Raw genomic sequence first — 25,248 nt, 5'->3', positions numbered from 1 at the left:
GGTGGTGCTGGAGGAGGTGGTGGATTTGGTGGTGGTGCTGGAGGAGGAGGAGTAGGTGGAGGTGCAGGTGGTGGTGCTGGAGGAGGAGGAGGAGGAGGTGGAGGTGCAGGTGGTGGTGCTGGAGGTGGTTTTGGAGCAGGTGGAGGAGCCGGAGGTGGTCTAGGTGGAGGTGGAGGCGGTGGCTTTGGTGGTGGTGGAGGTGGTGGCGTTGGTGGCGGTGCTGGTGCTGGAGGTGGCTTTGGTGGTGGTGCCGGTGGAGGCATTGGCGGAGGTCTAGGAGGTGGTGGTGGTGGATTTGGTGGTGGCGGAGGCATTGGCGGTGGTCATTAATTGATCAACATACATATAGTTCCCCCAATATCTTGCATGTACTAAGAAAGTGATCAAAAGTGTTATATATGTACTTTTGTAATCCTATTTATATGTTTGAGTACTTAGTAAAAATTGTACTTGAACAAGAATATAGCATTTACCTATTACATTTAAAGTCACTTTGTCCCTTAAAAGCTTTTTTACATGTGACATGTAAAGCTTAGGGACTATTGTATTATCCAACCATATTATTAATAAAAAATGTAGTTCTCTACTTCTCCAAAGTGTGTTAAATTAAATGGTTTTGCAATTTGTTGACCTTCTATGTTGTTTTGCTTTCTGCTCTTTTATTTTTATTCTTTATTTCATTTTCATATTTATATATTTGGATAATGCTGTTATCATTGCCTGATGTTGAACCACTATAAATGGACCTTTGATCCATCTAACTTAAACTCCAAAAAGGTTAGTTTATGAGGTGAAATTTTGAGGCAAGTATTTAATATTCTTTTACTATGATTAAAGTTGCTACAATACACTTCAACTTCATAGGGGTTCTATTATCTTCCTGAACTCAATTTTCACATATTTTTGTCAACCTTTTATGCTGATGTGACACCTTGTATGAAGTTAAACACCCAAGACGCGTGAAGGACTGCGATTTTGTCTCTATAAGCAATAAAAATTAGCCACGTGACATTTTCAAAGTTGAATATTAAATTCCTTCTATAAAAACCCTTTTTCTTTATCTTTGACCCATTTTCATCTCTATTAAATCCATTTTTCTTCTTCAAATTGCTCCTTCACTCAAAATTATTAGGTAATTTCGTGTAAATTTCTTATCTTTATGCCATTCTATGTTGATATTTACGTTCTATTTTTTGAATTTTCTTCCTCAATATTTGTAGGGTTCAAAATGACAAAATCCGAGTTGAATAAGTTGTATATGGAGAAGAATGATCCAATGATCAATGTGAAGATTTTCCTAGAAATTTGAAATTGATTCAAAAGAAACCTTTGAATATTACACCACAAAATCGGTCCAAATTTTAGCCTACATAATACTTACTAGTTTAACACTGATATTTACGATCGATTTAGGCAAAGCGAATCTCAAAATCGATTCTATGATTTTTGGTAATGTGTAAAGTAAGAGTGTCAAGTGGGCCGGGCCGGTCCTTGTAACTAATCCGGCCCAATTTGACCCGACCCGATAAGCCTTAGGGCTTTAGAGTTCTGGGTCCCGGGCCGGTTATTTTTTTAAAATGGGCCCGGCTAACCCGATTCGGACCAAGCTCGGTCCAGACCCGCGCGGTTAACCGGCCCGGCCCAGATACCTTTCTTTAAAAAAAAATTAAAAAAAAATGAGATTTTGGGCCAAACTAGCCGTTGGCCCAACGGCTATATAGCCGTTTTTGGGTCTAAATGGCTAGTTTGGGCCCATTTATTAAAAAAACAATTAACTTTAAAAATATTTTTTAATCCCAAAAAAAATTCTATAAATACCCTACAACTTCAAATCATTTTTCACACAATTTTTCACTCTCTCAAATCTCATTCTCTCTCAAATCTCAATTCTCAATTCTCAAATATTCAATATATTTAATTTCTTAAAGTGTTCACTTTAATTTTTTAATTTTTCGTTTACAAAGTACGAGCGGAAGTTTCTAAAGTCGCAACCTTCGGATACTTTCAAAATTTGGTATTGTCGTTCCATCTCTTACGTTTAATTTTTATTTATTGTATTAATTGTTTAATATTTAATTTTATTATATTTGTGTATTTTGAATATTTTTAGTTTAATTTAATTTATATTATGGATAAATTAAGAAACCTCGCTACTAAAGGTGTTAAAATTTTTTGTCCCGGAAGCGGTAGTGATAGTAAAAAGCGAATTACTAGTGGTAGAGGTAGTTCAAGTAGTAGATATACCCGTGTGCCTTCGCCCCCGGTACCGCTTGGTACACCTTTTGAGGAAGAAATAGGTGTAGGTGCTCGCGATATGGATTACGTAGAAGCTCAGGAAAAGTACGGTATAGAAGAAGAAAATGAAGTAGATGCGGTTAATTTAGACGAAGATAATGAAAATATTGCTGAGACACAAGAGCTGAAATATTATCTTCGGACGGCACCAGAGGATCGCAGACGACGGATCAACACGTTGGATTGGTGGATGAGTAATGAAACACAATATCTTGTGCTTTCAAGATTAGCTAGAGATATCTTGAATGTTCCAATGTCAACCGTTGCATCAGAGAGCTCCTTTAGTCAGGGACGACAGCAGCTTGGAGACAACCGGCATTCATTGGGAAGCAATGCAATGAATTATCTAGTTTGCCTCAGAGATTGGATTAGAGCGGAAAGAAGAAACCAAGGAATGGAACCGGAGCCGAGCGACGAGCTGAAACTTGAAGAAATTATGACTTCACAGGAGAACTCAGCAGAATCAAGTCCAATGCATGGTTTTGCCCCCGTTGACTTCAACTATCCTATGCAAGTTTCCGTTAATCAATGAGTTGGAAAAAATGATGCATAATTTGTAGATTTTTCATTCATGTAAATTATAAATTTTAGATCATTTTGTAATCAATAAAATTTCCCAAATTCATTCGCTCCTTAGTCCTTGCTTTTTATATTTTTTCATTTAACGATTTAAAATTTTAAATTGAATTTCTAGTTTTCTACTTTAAATTAAAAACTTACTTCTAATATATTATTAATTTACTACCAATATTATTAATTTATTAAATTAAGTAGCATATGTTTTGTATATTTGTGAATATATCTTCTATAGAAGTGTATATTTAACGTATACATGTGTATATGTGTTATAAATTAGTATATAAGTATATCTATATATATTGTAATGTATATATATTGTAGTATATTTTATAAGTAGTTGTATATATACATTGTATGGTGCATATACACGTATATATATCTTGTATATTTAACGTATACATGTGTATATGTTTTATGAATTAGTATATAAGTATATCTATATATATTGTAATGTATATATATTGTAGTATATTTTATAAGTAGTAGTATATATACATTGAATGGTGGGTATAGATGAGTAATTGACTAATTGTGTATATGTGTATATATTTTTTAAATTCTAATGTAGTATATACTATATATATAGTGTATATATATATTATTTAACGTATTTATAATGTATATAGGTGGGTATATGTAATGTATATTGAAAGAAAGTTTTTTTTTTTTATATTTTTGACCGGATTTGATCGGGTTTTGGTGGGTTTAACCGGGTTGGGTTAAATGGGCCGGGTTAGGGTGAGTTTTAATTTTTTTATTGTTTGGTCAGGCCCAACCCATCTAGCTCCAAAATCGACCCTTAACCGGCCCTCAACCCTGTTAAAATATAAGGGCCGGTTCCGGGTTGGCCCGTCCCGGCCCGTTTGACACCCATAGTGTAAAGTGAATCATTTTAGTAAAGTAGATCAATTTTTGGTAAAGTATGATTATTGAAAGCTAAAAAATTTATCAACTTGTCAAAGATAGTGGAATGTAGGCCTCATTTATGTAATAAAGACGCGTGTTTTGCACCGGTTCTTATTTAGTTGTCCAAAGATGCCACATCAATTAAAAAGATTGGCAAAAAATACATTAAAATTTAGTTCAGGAGATAATAGGACTCCCGTAAAGTTGAAATGTATCGTAACAAATTTGATTATAATTCAGAGATACTAGATGCTTATCTCTGAAATTTTTCAAAAATTAAATAGTTGAATAACATAGAGTAATCATAATTTGAAATATAGACCTAGTCCGATATCATAACAAAAAAAATAAATAATTTTGAGTTTAACTTAGCCTCAAATACTATAGCTCATGAAGTGAGGATAATTAACCAAAAATAATATAAAAAGATCAAATAACTTATCACCTCCCCAGTGGCGTAGCCACATAGAAAGTAACCTTAATAAAATTACTCGCTTCGCCACTACATCCACCTAGGTGGGAACTCAACATTTACTAGGGTGACATCCCCAATCAGATTTTCACTAGAGAGTTCAAAATATAAAAAGGTTAATATAAGAACTAGCAAAAAGAAATCCGTCGTCTACTACATATAATTTTTTACTAAGAAGATTTAAATGAACCCTGGCTCCAAAGCAGCTCCGCCTCACACACCCAAAGGGGAAAAAAGGGTGAGAGTTCAAGTTGGAAGGAGCTGGGAAGGCAAAATACTAGTTGATTTGATGTTTTTTCCAGCAAGATTTTGGCAGCATCTATTTGTATGGTAAACTACTTTCTTCGTTTATTTTTATTTGTTCAGTATTAATTTGACATATTTTTTAAGAAATAATAAATAAACTGAGAATTTTACTATATTAGTACCTAAATACATAAATACCTCTCTGATCTTGTTCGAGTTTTGTAAAAAGACACCTAAACTTTAATTTCGACCTATTACCTCACGATTCTTCTTTATTTCATTGCAAATACATCATTTTAGACCTCTGCGTGTATACACGCATCACAGGCGCGTGAAAGGGCTCAAATTTAACTTTTTCTACCAATTAAAAACTACCATGTGTAAAAATTTTGATATATAATTTATCTTTTTTTAAAAAAAAATAATATTTATTTATTTTTTAAAATTATTTCATAAACCACCCCCACACCTACCACCCATCCCGCAACCCCTACCCACCATTGTCTTCTTCACCAACTTCTTCTTCATCACCATAACTCAACAAGTACATCAATTAAAACAATAACAACATCAATTACAACATCATCAATTACAATAACAACAACATCAATTACAACAACAACATCATCAATTACAATAACAACAACATCAATTAAAGCAACAACAACAACATCATCATCACCATAATTTAAAAAAGAAAAGCTGATGTACAATCTCCATTTTAATAGAGTTTTAAACTCCATTTAAATGGAGGAAACGGGACGGGGATGGGAGAAGGAGATCTTGAATGGAGTAGGGGTGGGGGTGGGGTGGGGTGGGGTCATAAATAAAATAAAAATGAAGCTTAAAGCTCCGTTAAAATGGAGATTGTAGAGGAGCTTTAAGCTCCATTTTAATGGAGAGAACTGGGCGTGGGGAAGGGGAAGTTGCTGGATGGGGTGGGGTGGGGGAAGAGGGAGGTGGGGTGGGTGATACATTAAATAAAAAGAAAAAGTTTATTAAAAAAATAAATAAAATATGAAATTAAATATATTTAACTCGTGGCAGCACCTGATTGGTGCGTGCAGTCATTCTCTTTGTTGTGATTGAGATTCAGCGAAAAATGATGTATTTGCAACGAAATAAAGAAGAATCGTGGGGTAATAAGTCGAAGTTAAAGTTTAGGTATCTTTTTGTAAAACTTGGACAGGATCAGGGGGTATTTATGTATTTACTCTTTTAACATTTTGAAAAACACATTGAGAAATGACTCAATTTATGCTCAGCTCCCTTGCTAACTCGAATTCACAATCCTAAAATTAAAAGTGAAAAATATTTATCATCCGAATAATTTTCATTTGTCCATAAATTATTTCTTAATTTTCTAAACTGCAAGTAAAAATGGATGGGAGAGTACTATGTAAATTAATGCTATGAGAAGTGAATTGAAGTTTGATAAAGATGCCTTATCCACCACTCTATGAGCTCACATAAAATGTAGCAATCATATCTGAAGAAAAATGTTTTAACATATATATATTGTCACCTTTTTTGCCATATAAGTCCATATGTTTGAGCTTAATTCGCACGTCTTTAGAATATATCACTTTAATTTAATGTCTTTAATTATATAAAATGAGATGTTTTTAAATTTAATAATAAATTTATTTTTTATAAAAAGACATGGAGTACTATAGTTTTGCACGTTGAACTCAGTGGCAGAGCTACATAGACCAAAGGAGGTCAACTGAACACCTTTTATCGAAAGATTATACTTTATATAGTAAAAATTATGTCGTGTTTATAGACTATAAGGGATCACCTTTTTTTGCCAGATAAGTCCATATATTTTCAGCTTATAATTCACAGTCGCCATAACTTAACGTCTTTATATAAAATGAAACGTTTCTAAATTCAAAATTAATTATTTTTTTTTTCCAAAATACATGGAGTACCATAATTTTGCAGGTTAAATTCAGCGATTGAGCTAGAAGGACCAATCAAAATGAATCAATGAACACTTTTTATCAAAAGATTATACCTTGTATAATGAAAATTATTTCACATTTATATATCAAAAGCTACTATTATATATACATATTTGATTTTAAATATTTTTAACGAAATTTCTGATTTCACCAGCTGGTTGAACTCATAATGATTTGGTTTCATACTGCTACAATTATTGTATCAGTTCAAACTTATTTGTCTTTCTGATAAACTGAATTTTTTTAAAAAATAATTACTCTTATTATTTTTGTATTTGGCCCACCTAATTGACAAGACAAATGGAAAAATCCATGAACTATTATTTTCAAGAATAAAACAAGAAGTAAAAGTTAAATATATCAGTGTATCCAAAGAGATCTGACACCACTGCTCTATTTAGATGGCTCAACTTTTTCATATCTGAATCACTGCCTACAATTAATTCATGAAATTTTCATGTCACATGACATAAATTCAATTTAAATATAAATAGTTTTAATTTAAAAGAATAAAAATTAAATATGACAAAACATATAGACTTGAATTCATAACAAGAGTGAACACGATACAGTAGATATCAAATATCATATTGAAATCAAAATATTTGATATCGATGATTTGATATTCAATAGGATACCGAAGTATAAAGATACATATTTAATTCATCTATATTAAAAATTATATAAAATAATATTGCTAAACCATACCAAATAATTCAATAGGATAATAATTTAGTATTTTTAAAAAGGAAACCTGAAATTATCGAATCAAAGTTAGTACACCTATATCAAACCATGCCCGCCCCTAATTAAATTACCTAACACTTTATAGAAGATCATATAAAATGAAATAATAGTATTTTTGGTCCATCATTCTGGTTTTGGTTTTTGTAATTACTATACTGCTTTTGTTACATTTAAATTGAGATTTATTTTTTGGTCTCTTTATGTAGAAAATATTTTATATTTGGTTATTGTTGAGGTATAGTGCCCTAAAATATGAAGCAATAATGCAAACTTAATATAACAAATACAATAATCAAATGGTGGAGGTGGATATACAGTTAATAATTTTGAAAATTTGCTTTCACAAGCAAAGAGATCAAAAATACACATCTTGAGTAATTAAAGTTAAATATTTTTAATCAAATATTATCAATAAGAAGCAAAACTAAAATTTTATTAATAAGTGGGTGGATAAAACAGAAAAGGACGACTGAGATATTAATAATTTATGATATGAATAAATAACACAACTAAAACAAAGTATTTTATATATTATATTCTTCATATACATTATTATAAGCAGAAAAACATAAAAATGTTCAACAATAGCAAGTAACAATACCTTTTTCTATAGCAAAATTATAAAAAAAACATCCCATCTCTTAACAGAAAAACTTCTGATAGAGAGCGCTTCTTCTATTAATAGGCTCTGTCTGGTTCAAATTCAAATTAATTGAGCATAAATAAACAGAAACTAATCAATGGCTCGGATTCATCTGTTGGACTCGGGATTTGGACCACTAGGAACATTATGAGCCACCACCCGAAATTGCTGGCTCGAATTACGAGTGGCTGCAGCCACCGTAGTTGCATTGACAATAGTGGCGGTGGTAGTGATAGTAGTTGATTGTTTCGAAAAAACTTGCATGGTGGAATTTTTGCTTGTTGGAGGGTACTCTCGAAGGGCTTTTACGTTTAATACTGAAATATAAGTACTTATGAGTAGTAGCAGAAAGAAAAAAAGAAGTTGAACTTGTGGTTGTGTGATTGTTTTTGCCATGAAAAAAGTTGAAGAATAAGCAAAGGAAAATTAAAACACCCCCCAATAACACTAGGGAGATCAATATCCATGAACCAAGTGGAATTTCCAAGTTTGGAAATATTAGGGAGCTCAAAGAAATTAAAAACAAATAATTATACAACTAGAAATATTATTATGAGTACTATATATGCTTTGCTTTGCAAAGCTTTCTCATATATAGTAAGGGAAAAGTGAGAAACATGGACTTATTCTTTTTCTCTTTTTGGTTTTGTATTGGATGTTCGATACTCGTATTAAATTAAAGCTTTGCTTTGACAAATTTGAATTTACACCGTCCAGGACTTATTTAAAGCGAAGAGCATTCCTTATAAGGATTTTTAAGTAAAGGATCTTATCTATCCCACCACAATCCTTGTTTAGTATTCTTTTTCAAGTTTCTACGATGCCCCTCACCTATTTTTAATTTGCATTGTTAGTCCTTTTCGTGAATTGATAAAGTTGCTGTTACGTGATCTAGTGATCACGGGTTCAAGCCTTGTAAACAGCATTTGTCAAAAATGCACGGTACAGTTGCGTACAATACGCCCTTGTGATGTCTTTCCTCAGACCCTGCCCATAGCGAGATCTTTTGCATCGGGTTGTCGTTTTTTTTTTCTGTACTTCGTGAATGGACTAATAACAAGCATTCTAACTATGCATTCATCAAAGATGTGGCCCGGTGGTCAGTAAGTTGTTTGGGAACTATATGACGTTTCAGGTTTAGATCCTAACAGAGATAAAACACTAATGATTTCTTTCCATCTTATCCTACCTTGATAATAAGAGTTATTACCTCATACCTATTCCTAGTGAAAGGTATCCCGCGTGGAATTAGTTAAAATGTGCGTAAGCTAATGAGAAATAAGTCAATTGCGGTTACTTTACTACTCCCTCAGTTCTATTTTATTTTATATTTTTTCCTTATTAATTCGTTATAAATTGAATAGCATATTTTTATTTTGTCCTAATAAATTTTTATAGTTTAATATAAGAGAACTAATAGAATTTTAGACAATCAAACAACATCAGTGGGGTGGTGGCGCAGTTGGCTAGCGCGTAGGTCTCATAGCTTCTGAGTAATCCTGAGGTCGAGAGTTCGAGCCTCTCTCACCCCAAAGTCTTTTTGTTTTAAATTATTACTATTATTTTCCTTTTCGTTTTTTGCCCTAAAATTTTCAAATATTTTGCGCCAAAATTATAATACAAATTGGCATAAATTCCATTTTCAAGAAAAATTTGGCCCAAGAAGATGAAAAAACAACCTGAAATTCTACCATTAGGACAACGTTCAATTGCTTCAACTTTCCTTTTTCGTTCTCCAAATCAGTAAGTGATTGTACTCATTTATTGTTTGTAGAATTTCTTGTTTGTGATTTTGTGCACTCGAGCCGATTTCAGAAACAATTTTTCTATTAGGAGTAAGGTCTGCGTACACTGTACCCTCTCTAGACTCTGACTTGTTGAATTTCACTGGGTACTTTGTTGTTGTTGGACTTGATTGTGATGTGGGGTTTCACTTTTGTTGCTGAAATTTCAATTTTTTGGGTTAGATTTCTTGTTTCTTAACTTGTTGTATTGTTTGAGATCTGGGGTATTCACTTTTTTGGTTAAATTTCTTGTTTTTTTTAGCTTGTTGGGTCTTCTTTGTGATCTGGGGTTTCACTTTTGTTGCTAAAAATTCACTTTCTTGGGTTAGATTTCTTGTTTCTTAACTTGTTGTGCCTTGTTTGAGATTTGGGGTATTCACATTTTTGGTTAAATTTCTTGTTCTTTTATCTTGTTGGGTCTTGTTTGTGATCTCATGGATAAATTTCTTGTTCTTTTAGCTTGTTGGGTCTTGTTTGTGATCTCATGGATTAGTTATATCTTACAGAGGACATGACTCTTGATAGGAAGATGTGTAGGATAGTTTAGGGTAGAGGGTTAGTAGGGAGGAGTACGCCCGTAATAGTAGGGAATAGTGTTTTGTTCGTATTTGTACCTGTAGTTTCTTGTAGTCTCTTGTTAGTGGTGTTTTGGTGATGTCTATGATTTTTGTATAGCTAGTTTATAGTATTACCTTGTGGGTGTCTTGTTTCCTTTATTATCTAGCGGTGTGATATCCCTTTTTGTTGTTTGCTTTTACGTTTTTTGTTCGCTATAATGTTATCCGTCCTGAGTCGGAGGTCTATCAGAAACAACCTCTCTACTTCATATGAGGTAGTGGTATGGACTATGTACACTTTACCCCTCCCAAATCCCACTTTATGGGAAGAGACTGGGTATGTTGTTGTTGTTGTTGGTCTTGTTTGTGATCTGGGGTTTAGCTTTTGGTGCTTAATTGATCTTTTATGAATTAACTTCACTTTTTACTTCTTTGGGGTCTGGGCTTTCACTATTGTTGCTTAAGATTCACATTTTTTGTTTGTGAGAGGTTGACCATGGATGATTATAAGAGGGGTAGAGGTAGACTGGATAAGTATCGAGAAAGGTGATTAGACATCACATAAGAAATGAAACTCTTCTTTTTTAACTTGTTGGGTCTTGTATGTGATTTGTTGCACTTGAGCCGAGGGTCTTTTGGAAACAGTATATTTCCCTTCACGAGGTAGTGGTAAGGTCTGCGCACTCTCTACTCTCCCTGGACTCGACTTGTAAGATTTCACTAAGTGTTTGTCTGTTTGTGGTTTCTGAGCTATTTTCTTGTTGTTGTTGGTCGTGTTTGTGATCTGGGGTTTCTCTTTTGTAGCTTAAAAATCACATTTTTGGTTAGATTTCTGGTTTTTCTTTTGACTTGTTGGGTCTTGTTTGTGAATTGTTGCACTTAAGCCGAGGATCTTTCGGAAACAACCTCTCTACACCTACGAAGTAGTGGCAAGGTGTGCGTACACTCTATCCTCCCAGGACTCCATTTGTGGGATTTTATTGGATATGTTGTTGTTGTTGGTCATGTTTGTTATCTGAGGTTTCACTTTTGTAGCTTAAAATCATTGTTTCTTTTAACTTGTTCGGTCTCTTTTGTGATCTGGGGTTTCACTTTTGTTGCTTAAAAAATCACATTTTTGGTTAGATTTCTTGTTGTTCTAGCTTGTTGGGTCTCGTTTGTGATATGGGTTTCGCTTTTGATGCTTATTGCTTCAAATTTCCTCTTTTTACTCATTGGGGATTTGAGCTTTCACCTTTGTTGCTTAAAATTCTGATTTCTTGTTTGCGAGAGGTTGACTATGGATGAATTAGGAGGGGTAGAGGTAGACTGAGTATCGGTAGAAGTGATTAGACATCACGTAACACAGTTTCAGCTTAGTGTTGACTATGTTTGTTTTTTAACTTGCTGGGGTCTCTTTTGTGATCTGGGGTTTCGCTTTTGGTGCTTAATTTAACTTCTATGAATGAACTTCAGTTGTTTTGTTAAATCTCTCCATTTTTAGCTTTCTGGGCGGTGTTTCGTATCTGTTTTTCATTTTTTGTCCTTTGTTAAGGTCTACTGGTTGTGAGAAGAAAGTGGAAAGCAAAGCTGCCAATCAAAAGGGTTCAAGCATATCTCTATCTGACTTCCTCAGCAAAAAATTGCACAAAAGTCCTGTTTTGCCTGGAGTAGTTCCGGTAAGAAAGCTAAATTATTTTAGTTTCTGTCTTTCCATGAAAGCTGAGGGTATATTGTAAATAGCCTCTCTCCCTCCCAAGGTGTAAGGGTAAGATCTGTGTAGACACTATCCTCCTCAAGCCCCACTTGTGGGATTATACTGGGTATGTCATCGTTGTTTTCTAATGAAGATGCTAGAAATAAAAGAAGAAACTTCAAAATTGGAAATTTTCCTGCTTGTCTGTTCTATCACTTCAAGATTTCACATTAGCCGTAGTCTTGTAGTTTCTGACTTCTCGCGAAAGCTGAGGGTCAATCAGAAATAACTACTCTACCTTCCAAGGTAGGGGTATGATCTGTGTACTACATACTATCCTCCCCAGACACCAACTTGTGGGATTACATTGCGTATGTTGTTGCCTTCTCATGAAAATGCTAGAATTTTGTTTTTTTGAAGAGTTGGAAATTCTGTCCTGTTTGTTTGTTGTCATTGCGTTTTCTTGCTTTTGATATCTACTATCATTTGTTGTTACCGTTTCTTCTCCGAATGCTCATTTTCATAACTACTTTGATTTGCTGCACTTGAGCCAAGGGTTCTTCGTAAACAGCCTCTTTACCTCCAAGAAGTAGGGGTAAGGTCTATCCTCCTCGGACCCCACTTGTGGGATAACACTGCGTATATTGTTGTTGTACTTCAAGATTTCACATTGTAGCTGAATGTAGAACATTTGAGCCAATACAACACAAGCAGTGGATGGACCTGCATCCACAGTTTCAGGCTCGGTTATGTATATGTGTAGATAAATTTAAAGTTCTTTTAAGAGCAAATATGTTCCTCATTCTTTGAATAGTTGATTCTGGAATTCGTTCACGGAAGTGCACTTAATGCCTTCAACGATGGACTAAATATGGTTACTTCTTCTAAGCTAAATTTATCTTTCAGATCACCTCAAGACTTGAGTATATAACTGGAAGAGATAACGAGGGCTACCAGCTAAATAATATCAACTATTAGAAAGGATCTAAACCTTGGTTTTGTTTTTACTTATGTCAATTATGTCATCTCCGTTCAATATAACTACAATAAGCAGCGTTCTATTTTCGCATTTATTTGGAACATGGAACTGTCCCCTGAGCAGCCTGTAGAAATCATTATAGGTTTGTCCATATCAGGGTGTGAAGTTTCTCTACTGGTACAATAATTTACCTTAGTAGATTTAAGAGTAAATGGGACCTAACCATTTGCAGGGAAAGAAGTTCTCGGTGCCAACAAGCAGTAAAGACACAAGTAAGTGCATTAATGGACAAATCAACCGTTCAAAATATGGAGAAACAGGAGTTCCATGTGCTCTTGATGCTATTTTTGAACAATACAAGAACACCATGAAAGGGAACCAAGATGTTTCTGCTCCTAACGATTCTGGTGAGGTTTCCGTTTCCTTCACAGATGATGTTAGAACATCAAGAAAAAGAGGCCTTACTGAAGGTTAGTCGTTCCTTCAGAAATGAATGAGTTCAGCTGTTCACATGTTTGTTGTGCTCATCTTATTTTCTTGATGAATTAGCTTTCATGAGATCGTCTTTGGTACTAATATTTTTCGGTAACATTCATTTCCGAGTATCCGAGCTTGTTCCTGTAACTAACATAGATGCGCAGTAAAACAAGAAGCTAATACTTGTGTCATTTGACCTTTGCTTCCCAAGCAACTAATAAGCTGCTGATTCTAAATTTCAATTCAATCTTTTGTTAGTTGGAATTGCTTCTGTATAATACTACTTATGTATAACAACAAACAACAAACAAACCTAGTGCATTCCCACAAAGTGGGGTCTGGGGAGGGTAAGATGTACGCAGACCATACCGCTACCTCGAAGAAATAGAGAGGCTGTTTCCGATGGGCCCCCGGCTCAAGATAACGCATAGTAAACAAGGAGTTGGATGACATAACAGAAAAATACTACTTATGTATAGTAGTTACTAATATTTCCAATACTAATACCTTGTTGTACTTGGAGAAATGTTGAACTCTAGAAGTCGAAGGGGTTATTCCTCTCGAGTCTTGAGTTAAGAGTGTTGCTACATGGAGAAAGTTGTCTATTTTTTTTTTAAATGAACATAGTGAGCGGGCTAACTTTTGCGCGCCTCAACTAATTTCACGGGATACTTGCAACCCTCCCACCAACAAATACGTAACTCTGTCCACTCTTGCTAGGAGAAATGGAAAGCTAGTGTTTTTATATCTCTCCTCGGATTTGAACCTGAGACCTCATAGTTCTCAACCACTTCATAGACCATTAGGTCAGCCATTGGGCGCGATCATTGTCCATCTCTTACAACACCAACAGTACCATACCCAACATTAATTCCGCATATCCCCAAAACATCGTTAATCCAACATTAATCCAGTAGTTCCCAAAACCAGTGTTAATCCAGTATCATGGGCCTTGGGAAGGTTGGATCATTGTCCATTGCTTAAGCCCTAAAAAATAGCGTTAATCCAGCACTTACCAAAAAAAGATGGAAATCCTTTAGATAGGGGTCGTTTGGTAGAAGGGATAAGGGATAACTAATCCCGAGATTAACTTTAAAATGAGCTTATCCCATGTTTGGTTGGGATAAAATGCATGAGATAACTCATCCGGGGATTAATTATCCCGTGATTATAGTGTTATTTTTATGCCTTCTTGAGGGTGGGATAACTAATCTCGGGATAGTTAATCACTGGATAACTAGTTTCCCAACCAAACAACGCCTAAAAGTTTCGAGGATCGTCTTTGCTAGGGATAGAGCCAGAAAGTTATATACAGGTTTGGCCGAATTCAGTAGCTTCAGTCCAAATCTTGTATTTATATCAAGTCCACTAACTATACACAAAAGTTAAATTTGAACTCAGTTACTAACACCTGATATCACTATCCTAGAATTTAGAACCCATCAAATCGTGGCTTTGCCTTTGTCTTTGATGTTGTAATGAAGATTGGAAATGGAAGAATTCAAACCCACCACCCAAACACAGAAATCTTATCGGGTTAGTAGCAAAAAAAAAACTACTGTTTGTTCAGTTCCTATGCTCAGAGAAAGTATTTTCTGTCTCAAAATGTTACATGTTCTTGCATTTGGTGCATTCTCAAGAAGTGATCAACGAATTCATGCTGTTTAGCCTTGACTCTTTCTTTTTTAATGGTTTTCTAGGGAGCAGCGGAACCCAATCAGCTCGAAAGGTTTTGGCAGTTCTTGGAGAAGGTTCAGCAGCAAAGCCGAGAAGAAAAGTGAGAATGCTCGATAACATTGAGAAACCTAATACTCTCTTCAACCATTGTAAGTCCACATAACTCGTAATCTTTCATGAAATCATTCTTCTGCTAAGTTCGCGTAAAAATGAAAAATGTCATCTTTTTCCGCTTTCAGATGCAAATGGAGGTGGCTGGTGGGATTGCAACATGGAAGGCGTTGATAACGAAGAAGTGGGATGTAATGAAGTATGGGAAGGAATGGGTTCTACTACCCTAGGGGGATTGGAATGGCACTGAACTAAGCGACGCGAGGAGAGAAATGAATTACATACCCGATGAAAGTCCATGGTTTGGGTCTCGAGAGGGTAAAGTGTATGCAGACCTTACCCCTACCTCGTAGAGATATAGAAGATATTGTTGCTATCGAGACTCTTGATGTCTAGAGTTGTTAGCCTATTGTAATAAGATATGTTAATCTTATATACTTTTTGTAGACATACTAATCTTCCAATTTAATATGCATAATATGTTGTTGACGTATGAGTGTCTTGGTTTACTTTTAAAAGCTTAACTTAATTTTTTTTTAATTAAAAATGAGGGGTGCATTTACTATTGAGTAAAACATCTAGCACCGTCTGAATTATGACCAAATTTGCTACAACATACTCTAACTTCACGAGGATCCTATTACTTCTGAATTAAATTTTAGTGTATTTTTATCATCTTTTTTAGCTGATGCGGCGCCTTTTGTCAATCTTTTTAGCTGATGTGACACTTTTGATGTGAACCCTATTTATGTCAGCACAAAAAAGTAATAAAAATATGCTAAAATTGAGTTTAGGGGTATAGGATCCCTATGAAGTTGGAGTGTGTCATAGCAACTTTGATCAAAGTTTGAGGGGCTACTGGATGCTTATCTCTTATTATATTTTAATCCAATTATTACTTTACATTAAGGATTGACCACATTTAATTGTACACTTTTGGTGATTAAACTTTGATAAATAGCTCTAAAAGTAGAGCTTTTTGCCATAATTGTCCCTCTATTTGTCCTTCAAATATTAGATAGAAATGGAATCCTCCAAAATTAGGGGGGAGTATTAGACTTGTTCTACTTCAGTATAGGTACTGTAACCGTAAGTAAAATAATAATCATTCGGCCGATTGCTTGGTCCAAGTATACATTGTTTTTGCTACGAATTTTGTTATCAATGGCATCAGAGACAGATTAATTCTCCTATTTTTGCTTGTATTATCTTTAATTTAAGTGTGAAAAACTCTTTAAAAAAAAAAGATTGTGTTTAAGATAGAAAAAGTTTATGACCGGATGTAATCGAAAATTTTGAAGTTTCGATTGTAAACGCCACAATTGGGACTTGATCCGCTCAAACGCGCCACTGCGTTTTTTTTAAAGATTCTTATCTACATGAATGGTATAAGAGAATTTTATATTATTATTAGTGTGACCTAATCTGCAATACCTTGTAACTAATTGGCTTGTCTTTCAAGCTAATTTACTGATTCATATTATTGTGTATATAAGTCAGTTGTGCACTCTATCGAATAAATAAAAAATGTCACCAGTGGCTGTTACCTAGCGATCTTATACATTATTAGTGTTAACAGATTAAGGAAAAGTGTTGTGTCATTTAATTGGATCAAAATTGTGTGATAATATAAATATATTTTCTTTTGGGATTTTTTTTTAATTAACATGAAAATATACAATAAAGGTGGCATAGTGGATCCTTTTATAATTTAAATAAATAAGTGTTTTGAGTTGGACTTGATATTTTTTTTTTTTGCCTTAATTAGTCCATAATATTTTTAACAGATTTTTTCTTCTACGATAAATTGTGACATAAGTATTACATTGAGTGGTGAGACCATTCTTATTATTTCTTGGTTCCTATTTCAGAAATAGCTAAATGGGGACAAACTCGAATCACTCCAAGTGGAAGTTCTGGATGTCGAGCAAAGAGACAAAGTGGAAGAGCACGTCGTCGAAGGGCATGTTTTCGAGGTCGAGAGATGATACGAAATGGTGTCCCCAGTGCGACACAAAACCTGTTACGGAATGAAAGGGCTATACGAAGGGAAAGAGAGAAGAAACTAAAAGAATTCAAGTCTTTTAAGATGTCACCTAACATTAGTATTGCTACTTTTACACATCTGTTTGAGATGAAACGAGTAGAACTAGAAAACTATGTAAAAGTCTAGGATTGGGAAGAATTAGTTATTTTAGCAAATTCTCTCCATGACCCTTGGGGCTAGAGATTAATTGATGTTTACTACGAGATTTGGCCTAGCGAGCCTTTTGGGTGTACATAAGTCCTCTAGAATATTTGTGAAATGACTTTTATTTTTTAGATTGACTTGTAACATGAAATTACTTATTAACTTTATATATTATATATATTAAGTTGTTTATATCTTTTTACGTGAATTTCATTCATTTATTTGAGTTTAAAATGACTTAATTGAAAGCTATCATCCTAATACATGTTAAGAAATTAATTTTTTTATTTGATCAAGTGTTTAGTTTGTATATGATGATTGGATTCTTAAGTGTAATTTGCATGCATGATTGATAACACACTTGCGTAATTGTCTCTTAATAACAGACATGGCATCTAAAAACATAATTACTGACTTGAACAAAGGAGAAAACTAAATGGAGACAACTACGACATTTGAAGTCATAAGATGTGGTATGTACAACACTGCACAACACAAAATAGACCTTGAAGCTTATAAGGCGTGGAAAAAGGCTGATTCCATTGCACGTGGAATCATTGTAAGTTATGTGGCTGATGACCTCATACATGAGCGTGAGGAATTTCCTACTGCCAATGCCATCTGGGCACACTTACGAGGAACATATGGGGTACTTTTGTCACCCGCCTCAGACAGCTGATTATCAAGTTTGACACTTACAAGAAGCATCATGATTAGAACATCAAACAACACCTTAGGGTGATGTCGAATATGATAGCTTAACTCAAAAGTGCTGATAATATTTTCTCGGATGAGCAGCAGGTTCAGGAAGTGATTCGATCTCTTCTCAACAGTTGGGAACACTTGAAGGTCAACTTAACCCACAATGATAGCATCAAAACCTTTTCAGATGTTGCTCGTCACGTTGAACTTGAAGATGAGCGGTTTGGCACTGCTAAAGCTGCTTTTAATGCCTTTATGGCAGAATCAAGTGGTAATAACTCTTCAAGATTCAGGCGCAAGAAGAAGTGGAAAAAGAACGGATAGGGTAAAGAGACAAAAGAAGGACCATCTGAGAAAAAGAACAAGGCAAATTCCAAAAAGGGAAAAAGGTTTTTCAAGAAGAAAGACGAGCAAGATGAAGTGCTAAAATTGCCAAGTTCTGGGGCATTTTTCTCGTGAATGTCCTGAGGAGAAAAAGATAACATTTCTAAATGCATCTCCAAGTGCTACATATGTTTCTAGCACTGCTTTATTCACTGAATCTTATCCTATGTGGATTGTAGACTCACAAGCCACCGACTATCTGAGTCTAGATAAAGAAGCATTTGTGGAGTTTTATCGAGTTTCACCTGGATCAAGGTGGATCTATGTAGGAAATAATGCAAGACTTGAAGTCAAAGGGATTGACACTTGCAAAGTAGATTTGCATGAAAACCGGTCTTTAATGTTGCATAGCGTCCTATATATGCTCCAGAAATTCGATGAAATTTAGTGTCTGTTCTTTTAGATGCCGGTTTCATTTGTTCTTTAGTATTAATTGTGTAAGAATTACTCTAGATAATGTTTTTTATGATTTTGGACATCGTTATGATTGCTTTATTATTTTAGATTGTAATCCTTCGACTTATAACTATTATGTTGACCGTTGTGTAATGTCGTGTTATTCAAGTAATAATGATGTTAATATACTTACATGGCATGCTGGATTGGGTCACATAGGGCAAGACCGAATGAATAGATTAGCAAAGAAAGGACATCTAGATTCTTTCTCCAAAGTTGAAATGCCAACTTGTCAAAATTGTCTTGTCGGAAAGATTACACGTAAACCATTTGAGAAGGCTAAAAGAGCCGAATTCTCATTGCAATTAATCTATTCTGATATCTGTGGTCCAATGAATGTAAGGGCAAGGACTGGTGCTTCATATTTCATTATATTCATTGACAATTTCACGCGTTTTGGTTATGTCTATTTTGATATCTCATAAATCAGAAGCACTTGAATGCTTCGAAAGATATATGAATGAAGTTGAGAATCAATTAGACAAAAGTATAAAGGCATTAAGAACCGATAGAGGACGTGAATATCTATCAAAACAATTTGTCCTTACGTATTTCCTACTCGTTTAGGCAGGAAATATGTTTCTTGTGGATTTCTTCCTTCACCTCTCTCGCAACTCCTGTTATGATATCCCTTGACTGATTTCGACACAGTATGCAGATATCACGTTTCAATACTTACTTCAATTCAGTCAAAAGTGAACAAAATATTAGCGGAATTGCAATAGAGGAACATACCTCAAGAATGAAACAGTTGGTATTCTCCATATGCCTGTAAGAGCCGGCACAGAATGTTTCACTAGCACGACGAGCACCTGAAGCGATAGGTTTACTAAGCTAAGACACTACAGAAAAGATTCACGTATCATATGTTATAGAGGTGTGCAATATGCTGTTACAAAAAGCCCTCTTCAACTCAGTGCAAAATTTGGAATTTAATTTTTCTGCCTAGAGAAGCCTTAACGATGCTAAGAGGAAAGGCTTTGACACGGCATGTCAGTTAGTTTGAACTAACGGAGGGGTTAACAATTGGAACAACATGCATGAAAAAGGTGAACCTTCATTCATGTACAATCTGCAACGAGATATGATAGAGTACTCATTCACACTGAATGCACAGATCAGAATAAAAATAAAAATTAGATTGATATAGTAACATAAAATCCAAACACATATAGTGTAAGTAGAGATCAATGTTAAAAATTATCACCTGTTCCAATTATATACACCATCTAACAAACAATCTTTAAATTTTTCTGCACATGTAACTGAGCCTGAAACTGTGGATGCAGGTCCATCCGCTGCGTACACATTCTATTGCTCTACAAGTTCAACATTCAGCTATGATATGAAATCTTGAAGTACAACAACAACAATGTATCTAGTGAAATCCCACAGTGGGAGCTGGGGAGGGTAGAGTGTATGCAGATCTTACACTACCTCGTGAAGGTAAAGAGGTTGTTCTCAAAGGACCCTCGGTGCAAGTGCAACAAATCTAAGTATTTTTGAAAAGGAAAATGACAATGAAGAAAACATAGCAGTTGAGAAAATACAGTTCATGTAAAAAAAGGTATAAAAGGAGAAAATAATTACTTCATCCACGGAAATACTTGAACATCGACAGAAATGCTTCATAATGAGAAAATAGTAATGTTTACTCCTAGTCTCATTGAAGTCACAAAATATACTTCCACTAATGTCAAACCATGAAGATGCTCGATGCAATTCAGCAAAACTAGGGCCAGGAGATGTGGATTCAACAGTTGAATTAACCAACCTGAAAAACTCTTGGTCAATCCCAATAATCGAAACCATTCTCCAGCCAAGGCCTGCAACGCTAGGTGATGGATCCATGCTTGGGAAAACATGACATAGACAAACTGAGAATAGAATGAATTGTCAAGTTGCCTGGATGTTATATGATTAACAATTCCATTGCTAACTACATCATCACCCAATCTTTCACAGGAAGATTGGGTGATGTTCGCAATGGTGTTGTTAATCATATAATACCCAAACCACTTAAAAATTCATTCCATTCTCAATATATGCTTGCCATGTTTCCCTTGCACTGGATCCATCACCTCACTTTGCAGGCCTTGGATGGAGAGTGCTTTCCATTATTGGGATTGACCAACAATTTGCCAAGTTGGTCAAGCCAACTATTGAAACCATAACAAACCCTGGCCCTGGTTTTGCTGGATTGAATGGGTCATCTTCTTGGTTTGACATTAGTGGAGGTATATTTAGTGACTTCAAGGAGACTAGGAGTCAATATTACTGTAGCTTCTACCATCGTAGCTGTGCAGATTTTGTGAATGAACTGTTATAGGTTCAAAAACTATACAGAAAGTATTATAAATAGCAATTTTTCTCAAATCAATATGGTTATCACAAGTACTTTACATAGAAAAAATATCACTAATATCTCAAAAAGAATAAAAATATCTTTTAAGATTATATCCACTATTAATTTTGGTCAACAGAATTCATTATGGGTTTTTTTCTCCCATTTTGGTCAAATAATTGATTCCATTATTGGAAGAAATTTAATTTGGTGGAATTAATTGTCTTAATGGTCAATTATCATTATGACTGTTTCAACTGGTCTGTTTGGTTAAACTTATAAAATCAGCTTATTTTTGAAAGTTCAAAAAAGCACTTTTGACATTCAGAAACAGTTTTTTTCCGTTTGTTTCTTTGGTGACTCGAACTCACAACCTTCGGGCTGGCAGTGAGGGATGCTTATCAGCCGAGAAACTCCCTCTTGTCCGTGAGAAGCAATTTGTATCTGGTCAATAAATTGAAAAAACACTTTTGAGCAGCAATTAGTGTTTGACCATGCTTTTTACAAGTGTTTTTAAAATAAGTTCTATTAGGAAAAACTACTCTTTTTAGCTTATGAAAAACTGTTTTTTCTTAACTCTTCAAAAGCACTTATTTTCTTTCAAAAGCTTTGTCAAATAGTTCATTTTTGAAAAAGCACTTTTGAGAAAAGAAGAAGCACTCTTGGAGAAAAATAAGCTTGGCCAAACAGGCTACTAATTCTTGATTGTTTTAGAAGTCGACAACTTACTCGTGGTCTTTATGATCCTTACTATCTTTCTTTTGTTGGGCTGTCTACAAATCTAAAATCTTTATTACTTTCTAGCGCCTAGTTTAATACTAGATAAGCTTATTGCATCTTGCGGATATACCTTAATTCCGGTGAAATATCCTTAAGTGATTTTATTGCATACTCAAACTACAAGAGTTTCTGTAATTGCCTACAAGACAATTTTGCCAACAACACGGCTGAAGCATATGCACGATCTATGGCGGATCAATGATTTTTTTTCACTAAGGGGGTTCGAAAAATAAAAATGTAGTACTTGGGATTTGAATTTGGAACCTCAAAGTGAATTTTGAACTCCCTCGACCAATATGCTAACATCAGAGTACGACTCTAGCTCAACTAATGCACTGGAATATTTGGGACAATATATTCAACAGATCAACTCCTAATGCAAAATTTTTGATCACGCTATAATTCAATATATTTTCGAAGAAGGGAATAGAGTAGCTGACGGGGTTGCTAACGAGCCCCAGCAAATGCCTCGCTAGAAGCTAGGGGAGAATATAACATGGACAGGCTACATTTCCCTCCATTTAACATGGACATACAACTACAAATCCATTCAAAAGGAACAGAAACTTGGACAATCTTTGTTCTTTTGACGTTCTTTGATATAACTTTTGTACATAGGAATATCCATATTTTGTGTGAGATTATATTGAAAGCCTACCTTTTTTGGCCATTTTCATAGATTAAACTACATTAATAGCATGAATAATCTAAAAAGACGATTCACATTTATAGCATAACAAATAAAATGTAATATAGCGGAAGATCAACATTTAGTAAAGCTTAATATCACTCAGATTCTAAAATATAACAAATACAATGAGCAACCTTACCTTAGCTTGTATTCGTCTAAGAGGTTGCTTCCATGACTTGACCTTTAGGTCACATGACAACAACTTTACAGCTACTTCAAGACTCTCATTCAAAAATGGAATCTATTATAATTTAAAAATTATTATCTACCTTATGCTGCAAAGTTGTGAATTTAATTATTTTGGTAACCATGTAAAGTACCATTAACCAACAAAATAATGCACCTAGAGATCCCTTACCCTTTAACCGTCTCAAGCAGTACTAAGGGTAAGCCTCAAGTAGTCTATTTACACTTCCATCAGCATCTATGAAAAAAAAAGGAAAAATACATCAAGTACAAATAATTTGGTTTATGAACTCTCTACTACTCTGTGCTTTCTTTGACTTAATATTTCTATTCTATGTACTATTTCCTCTTTTATCTGCCTAATCACTTCAGCTGTTATCAAGCTTTTCTGCTGGAACAACTTTCAGTTCCTTGCCCTCCATGTGTGGTAGATAGTTGCTCCAATCAGCGCTGCAATCACCTCTTTTTTGAACTTCTTCCAGTGTTTCTTCTTAACCAGAATATCAAATCATGAACGAAGAAAGGCATGAGAGAAAAGCATATTGGCTAGTGATAATGAGGCCCTAATTCGTTACATCTATTCAACAAGAAGAAAACTAACCACAACAAAGTAGTTATGAAAAGGAAAATGACAATGAAGAAAACATAGGAACTAATAAGGAAACCAGTAGAGCATACAGAAAAGGAATAGTAACAACAACAAATTATGTAACAACCGAAACACAATAATATTAATGCCAAATCGTGAGGTAATGGCAACAAACAAACGGGACAAAAAGTTTCCAGTTCTTCAAATTTTGAGATCTTTCTTGGGATCCAAAATTTGTTACTAGTAAAATGATACATCTCAAAACCTTAAAATGATCTTTCTTGGGACTTTTGAGCAACTTTTTGCTGAAGAAGTTAGAGGGAGATATGCTTGAACGCTTTGGACTTTTGTGCAACTTTTAGGGCTCCTCCTGTTAAGTAGGTAGACTTTGGAGGGGGAGGGAGCTAACAGGAGGAGTCGTAAAAGACACAGGTAAATGTCCACCTGCAACAGTTCAAGTTAAAAAAAGGTGTCAAAGGAGAAAATAATTACTTCATATAATGAGCATCAACGGAAATGCTTGAACCGTCAAGGTTGATTCATATTTAGCAGATGGATAGTGGTCTAGAGAAAATAGTAATGTTTACTCCTAGTCTCATTGAATTCACAAAATATACCTCCACTAGTGTCCAACCAAGAAGGCGATCGATCCAATCTAGCAAAACTAGGTTGGTCAAGCCACGTTGGATCCATAACAACCCCAACTCTAGTTTTGCTCGATTGAATCGATCATCTTCTTGGTTAGACAATAGTGGAGGTATACTTAGTGACTTCAAGGAGACTAGGAGTCAATATTACAGTAGTTTTTTGTAATACCCCGTATTTTCGTGCTAGAATTCTAACCGTTGTTCCTGCGCATCTAAGCTTTAATCCAAGTGATTCTCACATGAATACAAGTTTCATGATCATTATCCTAGTCTATGGAGTAGTTTAGAGGTGAAAAATGTTCATAGCAATGGCCTAGAACAAAGTTGAGCTAAGACCAATTGATTCATCCAAAGTTTGACATTCAATTCTACAAGGGTCAACTTCAAACGTGTATATCTCTTAATATACATGGAATTTTTCATCCCAAGACCTATAAAATTGTATATAATTGAATTATATTTCCAATGATACCAATTTCAAAAAAATCCGATACCCGAGCAAAGAGTTATGCCCATTTTCGTGAGAGGCAGTAAGGGTGTCCGTTGGGCAATGCGCCGCCCAATCAAATGTGTGCGATTGTGGCGATGATAGTGGATAAGCAATGGTTTAGATGTGAGAGATTTGATGACCCTCTTTAAGAAAGATTATTTAAGGTTTTCTATCTAAGGCTAAAGTGTGAAGTAAGATTGAGGCCAAGTCTTTGATACATGTCATGGTTAGTTAGAAAATTTTGTGTATGTTTTTAAGAATAGTGCAAGAAAATTATTGTTGATAAAGGTTAGAGAATATGCGAAGTATTCCTTTAGGGGTATTTGCCTTAAAGTTATATGTGATTTTTAATGATAGGCTTGAATGTCATGTTGGGAGTAAGATGATGAATGCAATATGCACTAGTGAATCCATATCAAGAGTTTTAAATTAGTCATTGAAGTGGTAAGGCATGTTATGCTTAGGGTGTGAGCTCTAAGAAGATATAGAATATTGAATCTTGTGTTTTAGACTAGTATTGTGGTTTGGCATGTTGTATCTTGTGATTTAGTGTTAGGCTTGATCATGGTGAGAGAACTTAGTTTAGTTTAGACCTTAGTAGAAAGATTTAGCAGTGCCAATATGCGAATTATAAGTTGAATCAAATGAGTATGGTATTTAAGGGGAATAGTAT

At 34.7% G+C, this 25,248-nt stretch overlaps 2 protein-coding genes and 1 non-coding gene across 3 annotated transcripts in view; all 3 read left to right on the top strand.

Annotated features, from left to right (window-relative positions):
• LOC107848830 (glycine-rich protein 23-like) overlaps positions 1-586 on the top strand; it is a 1,605-nt gene extending 1,019 nt beyond the window's left edge. The window contains exon 2 of the mRNA XM_047403251.1: positions 155-586. Coding sequence (XP_047259207.1) covers positions 155-330 — 176 coding nt within the window. The 3' untranslated portion in view covers positions 331-586. The remainder of the gene's footprint in view (positions 1-154) is intronic.
• An 8,716-nt stretch (positions 587-9,302) lies between these two features.
• TRNAM-CAU lies at positions 9,303-9,387 on the top strand. The gene is given in 2 exon segments: positions 9,303-9,340; positions 9,352-9,387. It is a non-coding gene; the product is annotated as a tRNA-Met (tRNA).
• LOC107851842 lies at positions 9,361-15,606 on the top strand. The gene is made up of 5 exons (XM_016696934.2): positions 9,361-9,598; positions 11,731-11,854; positions 13,083-13,320; positions 15,028-15,153; positions 15,244-15,606. The coding sequence occupies exons 1-5, from the start codon at positions 9,522-9,524 to the stop codon at positions 15,363-15,365; spliced, it is 687 nt and encodes a 228-aa protein (XP_016552420.2). The 5' UTR covers positions 9,361-9,521; the 3' UTR covers positions 15,366-15,606.
• Positions 15,607-25,248: the final 9,642 nt, after the last annotated feature.

Source organism: Capsicum annuum, unplaced genomic scaffold (assembly GCF_002878395.1).
Source record: "Capsicum annuum cultivar UCD-10X-F1 unplaced genomic scaffold, UCD10Xv1.1 ctg3668, whole genome shotgun sequence".
NCBI classification, from domain to species: Eukaryota; Viridiplantae; Streptophyta; class Magnoliopsida; order Solanales; family Solanaceae; genus Capsicum; species Capsicum annuum.
This window is presented reverse-complemented; position numbering and strand designations above follow the sequence as displayed.

Bases quoted from the DNA above. Each gene is read 5' to 3' on its own strand.
- LOC107851842 (XM_016696934.2), top strand. From the start codon at position 9,522: ATGAAAAAACAACCTGAAATTCTACCATTAGGACAACGTTCAATTGCT. The intron at 9,599-11,730 runs GTAAGTGATTGT...TCCTTTGTTAAG, and splicing joins CTTTTTCGTTCTCCAAATCA to GTCTACTGGTTGTGAGAAGA. The intron at 11,855-13,082 runs GTAAGAAAGCTA...AACCATTTGCAG, and splicing joins TTTTGCCTGGAGTAGTTCCG to GGAAAGAAGTTCTCGGTGCC.